At 41.8% G+C, this 6000-nt stretch overlaps 1 protein-coding gene across 1 annotated transcript in view; it reads left to right on the top strand.

The window, feature by feature from the left end:
* Window positions 1-262: 262 nt before the first annotated feature.
* Window positions 263-6000, top strand: part of TCERG1L (transcription elongation regulator 1 like) — a 200149-nt gene continuing 194411 nt past the window's right edge. The window contains exons 1-3 of the mRNA XM_032423180.1: window positions 263-589; window positions 2636-2782; window positions 3532-3712. Coding sequence (XP_032279071.1) covers window positions 263-589; window positions 2636-2782; window positions 3532-3712 — 655 coding nt within the window. The remainder of the gene's footprint in view (window positions 590-2635; window positions 2783-3531; window positions 3713-6000) is intronic.

The following is a 6000-nucleotide window of genomic DNA, read 5'->3' as shown; positions in this document are numbered from 1 at the left end:
GGGGGGGGGGCCCCGGGGGCCCGGCCGGGCCCGGTGCGGGGGGGGGGGGGCGGCGGCGGCGGCGCGGGCGGCAGCGCTCGGAGGGGCGGGCGGCGGGCGGCGGGAGGGAGGAGGGGCTCCCCGCGCGGGGCAGGGGCGGAGCGAGCGGCCGCGCCGCGGAGCCAAGTGAGTTGGCTCCGGAGCCCGCGCCGCCGCCGGCCCGCACCTCGGGCGCCCGCCGCCCCCGCCGTCCCCGCCGCCGCCGCCCGCGCGGGGATGCAGGATGCTGGTGGGCGCCAGGCTCCAGCGGCGGCAGCTGCAGCAGCAGCCCCGGCGGCGGCATCCTCTCCTCTGGCCGATGAATGCAGACCCGCCGCCGCCGCCGCCGCCCTGGGTTTGGATGGTTCCTGGCTCGGCCGGGCTGCTCCGGCTGGGCGCCGGGGTCGCGCCCCCGCCCGTGCTGCTCGCCTCGGCGCAGCCCCCCGCCGGCCCGCTGCTCCCGGGGCTGCCTGGCTGGCAAGCCCCCGGCGAGCCCCTGCTGCCGCTGCTGCCGCTGCCCTCTGCGCCAGACCACGCCGCCGTGCACCACTACCCCTTGCTCCACGGGCAGGTAACGTGTCCCCGGCCCCCGGACCAGGGGGTCGCCGGCTGCGCCCCTCCGCCCCCTGGGCGCGGCCCTCACCTGGCCCTGGGGCGGCCCTGGCCCTGCGGCTCGCGCCCTGCCGTCCCCGCGGAAGGCTCCCCATGCCTTCAGGGCGCAGCCTGGCAGCCATGCATCGGCAACAAAGTTCATGCTTCGACGTCGCGTTCTGCCCCTCGGCAGTTTTCGCCGCACGTCTTCGCGGTCCCTCGGCCGGGCGCTGGGGAGCCCGCGCCGCGAGGCCAGAGTTGGGACCGCGCTGGCCACAACTTTCGCCGGGGCCGGGGTCGCTGTCCAGAGCGCGGTGCTGAAGTAGCGGCCGCCGGAGCCCAGCGTTGCCGCCGCTTACCGTAGCTGACTTCTCGCCGAGAAGTTAATACTTTTACAGTCTCTGCCAGACTTGAAAAGCAAGCTGGGAATCAATAGCTATTTCTGATTCTGATCTGGGCTTTTTTTTTTGAGAATAGACTCAGGACAATGCTTAAGAGAATTCAAACCAATGGAAGCCGGCAAGGAAATCCTGCCTTTATTATTGAGAAATATTGCCGGTGATTTCCCCTCCCACCCTAGGTCAGCCTGAGTCCACCAAATTAGCTAATGCCATATTGCACTCTAGAAGAGTTTGGGGTTTAAAACGTGGAATTAAAAAGAAAAAGTGACTGTACCTTTGATTAATGGTGCAACAGAGCAGGGCAGGCTGGTTTTGGCAAGATCCATTGTTTGCTATCTAACTATGCAGATGTATTTAAATCAGGGAATAACATGTATTTTATTCCAAAGATTGTCCTCATTAGCATATTCAAATGAGCGGTGTGTTAGAATACATCATTTAATTAATTTAATTCCAATATTATCTTGTGAGCTTTTCTAAAAGATGTTATTAAACTCCTCCTAAATTGGTCTTTAGACTTAATGATACATCACATATGCGGTACTAAATATCACATTTTGATGTGTGATGCAGTTCATATTGGGTTTTATTGAATAAACGTTGGTAGCTTTTTTGATGTTTTGAAAGGGTTGTTATATCAGAGTCCTACCACTAGAGGTATATAATGTCAAGGAACTACAATTTTTTTCTGTAGAGAACACTGCATTTGTGTGTGTGTGTGTGTGTGTGTGTGTGTAAATTTAAAAAGAAAAATCCAAAAAACCTTATCTCTTAAATATTTTTGTGCTACATATTTTCTGTTAAATAACAATATTTAGAACCAGAAGAATATTTTCACATTAACAGGAAAATCAAAGATGCTTCTATGATTTTAAAACAAATAGATATCAAAGTGTTCCATACCATTGAACAATGATCTTATTAGTTCTCCACTGATGAATTAGGGAGACTGTCTCCTAAAGACTCAGTTATTTGAATTAGGGAGACTGTTTCCTAAATTGTCTGCCCCCTTTCAATGTTTGCTATTTTATTCTGTGCATTGGGATCTTCAGTTGTGTGATAAGCTCACTTACATTTTCTTTGCCTTGGAATGTATTTGCATTTGTGAACCTTGGGAGACTTTGAATCCTAACCCCTGAGCTAATTTTATTTTGAAAATATTAGTTGTGTTGGTTTTTAAATGATAAGTGTAATTAATACAAAATGTTGCATTGAGAGGATTATCATAAAATATAACTCCCTGCTTGCTTGTGAAAAGAATTCCAGAATTATAAAAGGAATACCCAGCATCTCATCTTTCCATTGTGGTTTCTCATTATCTCAGGGCAGAAACCCATTTCTTACCATATTCTCATGGCTTTGTGCTTAGAAATTCTTTCTCAGTATCGAAGAATGCAATGTTGGTGATGCTTTGTGATGATTCAAATATGAAAACTTTTATACATTTTTAAAATTTGTGAATATTTATGGTTTTTCTTCACTGTTGAAAGGAGGAATTTCTCTCCTAATCGAATACATACATTTTTAAATTCTTTTCTTAAAGCAGCTATCCCAGCATCTTGTGGTATAAAGTAGTTGATCTGTTTAGGCTAATGTGCCCTCCCTTATCTTTTCTTGGGCTTCAGTGGCTGTGCGGTGGCCATTCTCCATCCATAGGACTGTCTCCCTCTTCCGCTGTGGAGTTGGTACCCATTTTCCCACACGTCTGCCCATCTGCTCTTCCACCTCCTACTGGGAAAAGTTGGATAGACAAAAGGATACCTAATTGTAAGGTAAAATGCAGGTCATTTAATTAGATAAATGGACCTTTAATTATTAATTTGTTGGGTAGTTGCATAACAACGAAAAGATTGTGTGTTTTCTAATTGCAATATCTAGGTCTAGAGAGAAACCTTTTCAGAATAAGATCAGTCTGTTCAAAAACACCAGCAGAGGTGGGGGTTCATTTTGTTTTAACTGAAAAATTTGGATTCTGTGGAACAATATAAAATTTCTAACTCTGAAACAGAATCCATCTTAAATTTTTTTTCAGTTTTTAGATCTGTAAGCATTGATCAAAATCTAGTCTTAAACATTATATAATTTAAGTATAAATTTTATGAGCGGATTTTTCTTGCTGTTATTGCTTTAAGTGTTCATCTTTCTGATGATTTTCTTAGCTTTTGGATTCAAATTTAAAGGCCACACTGTGTTTACCTGAAAACTAAAGGCAAGTAATATGGTGACTTTTCTACAACACACTATTTACCTCACTGGGGTGATTCTTCAATCTGCAAAACTGGCTGCAAGGCTGAATTAACCAAGTCAATGGTTGAAGACCAGCCCACGAGACTTTATCTAGAAAGTGATTGGTGTCAGAGCTCCATGGATGTTTAGGTTTTAGAATGATACTTCTAGAGAGTCCCCACTTAAAGAATCTCTAATATTTGATCAATGTAAGAAGTGGAACTATTTTATAGCAGTGTTTAGCTTTTATCATGTGTCTTGTCTTAAATGTTATGCTTGCTTTATTTTTGGACAGATATTTTTTAATAATTCCTTTGCTCTGGACTCAATGTGGATATATCCTGAGGAGTCAATGTTGTTCCATGGGCATGAAAAGCCTCATTTGTTGGCAAATCAAGTCGCTCTGTCTCTGTCCAGACCAGCTCCTGCCTCCAGGCCTCTTCCCACTGTGCTGTTAGCACCTCAGCCAATACCAGGTTGGTGCCCCAAATATATACTACTTTTTGTTTTTGCTTTATACGTTAGTTTTAGGTATGAAAACTGTACTTGTCATTTTAATGAAATGATTATTTCAAGTTATAATTTTTTTCATGAGCATGATTCCTTTTTATAAAGAAATTACTCAATTTCTTTGAGTGTTGAGTAGCTCATTCATTGTGTTTTTAGACTGTGGAATCTGTTTTTAGGATGAAAAGTATGGCTGAGGGGATTTTGATAGAATCCTATTTTTCAGCGCTCAGTTTTTAAAATTGGACCAAATCTCTGCTGATAGCCCTTAACAGGAGCACTAATTGCCCACATGTTACTTGTTTAGGGTGAGGGGCATGTAGCAAAGCTCCCTGGTCTGCAGGACAGGGGCACTTGTGAGATGTTTGTGAATTTTGCCCACATGCTGGGGGTGATATTGGGAAGGGCCTATAAAAATATCCTGTTTGGAAGATGGATTTTGTTCTATCTTTGGAGCCTAGTGGCCTAAAAGAACATTTGTCCTGGAACAGACTCCCATGAAATAATCTCTGGATGAAAGATTGTATAATAAACCTGTATAGCAACAGGAGAATAAAATCATCTTATGAATTTTTAAATTGATTTTTAAAATCACCTTAACATAGATCATATTATAAAAGCAAGCATTGTCCATGCCAAGATTATCTCGCAATGCCTTCCATTATGGAATATTTTATGACTTCAGAATTACATTATCTTCCTGTAATTTCCTACCTACCTACCAAGCTTTTATCAATGTGTGTTTCTAAAATTTAGTAATAAGGACATGTTCCTGTGGATAATGCAGTGCTGGTTTTAGGAGATATATTTATTTTCTTCTCTCTTTGCCTACCTTACGTATTCCAATTTGCTATAGATGTTGTTTAGTAATAAATCAGGAAGAACAACTCAACTATTTGTATTTTTCACAGGCTTTAATGATTCTTGACTGAAACTTGCCTTCTGTCCTTGTAATTGTGCATTACTGAGTTATTAAAATCTGAATGCATATCATACATACATTTATAAACACTTTACACTAAGGTGATCCTGTTTCCCATTTAATTTAATGACCATAAAAGATGATCAGATTGCACATATTATGTAAGGATTCCATGACTTTGCATACCATCCTTGAGTATCATAGAGACATTTCTCAGTATACCTACTCCTCTTCTTAGAAAACCCATACTGTGAATGTGCTAAATATCCAGTTGAAGAAGCTTATGGCAACTTATACCTTTTCTCTCATATGGATATTGTTTATTGTGCGGCAAACATCTCATACTTTATTCAAAGCATATTGATAACTCATTTTACCTTTGACTTTTGACTACTCTATTTTAAAGGACAAAAGAAAACAATATTTCTTACTAACATGGTTGATAATAGAATAATCATTCTGACCTGGTCTACCATCTGTAAAATCTCTGCTTTTATTTTTCCGTTTTTTTTTTTTTTTTGAACTTATAACCCATAAGAATATAACACTTACACTCTTACTTATCTTTTGGGGAAAAATGTGTCTGCCCCAGAGGTAAACAGTTAAATGCATGTGTTTGAGATGGGAGTTTCCAAACTCTTTGTGAAATTTTTGATTTTTTGATAAATTTCAGAATTTTTAGGAATTATTATTCTGGAAAGCATGCATTAAATATCCTGTATCTAAAGAACATATTTAGGGGGTTGTTTATATGTTACTAACTGCTTAACAGAGAAGCAGGGAGGGGAGCTGGTAATTGCAGGAGGTGAGGTCAACTCCAGGTCAGCTAAAAGAGTAGATACATCATTGCAGGTTCACCACAGTTAACAAGAAAATAAAAATGCATTGAAACATTTTACATGTCAATTTTCAGAATACTGTTAAAAGTAATTATTAAGGGGTGCTTGGGTGGTGCAGTTGCTTGAGCATGCTCTTGATTTCAGCTCATGATCTCAGGGTCATAAGATCAAGCCCTGTGTCAGGCTCCCCGCTGGGTGTGGAAACTGTGTAAGATTCTCCCTTTCCCTCTGCCCCTCTCCCACCCCCACAACCTACTCACCCATACACACTTTCTCTCTCTCTCAAAAATTTCTATTAAATTTTATATCCTATTATAAATCAATAAATTTAGATATTATATTTAATTTTTATTATATAGCTATACATTTTACATATAAAACATATTGCATATCTTATATTAATATATCATGTATAAATATGTTATATAGTTGATATTTTAAGTTGATCAATCTTGTTATAAATTGTTATATTCATAGGTAAATGGCCTCATATCAT

The sequence above is a fragment of the Phoca vitulina genome, unplaced genomic scaffold (genome assembly GCF_004348235.1).
Source record: "Phoca vitulina isolate PV1807 unplaced genomic scaffold, GSC_HSeal_1.0 scaffold28, whole genome shotgun sequence".
In the NCBI taxonomy this organism is placed as follows: domain Eukaryota; kingdom Metazoa; phylum Chordata; class Mammalia; order Carnivora; family Phocidae; genus Phoca; species Phoca vitulina.
This window is presented reverse-complemented; position numbering and strand designations above follow the sequence as displayed.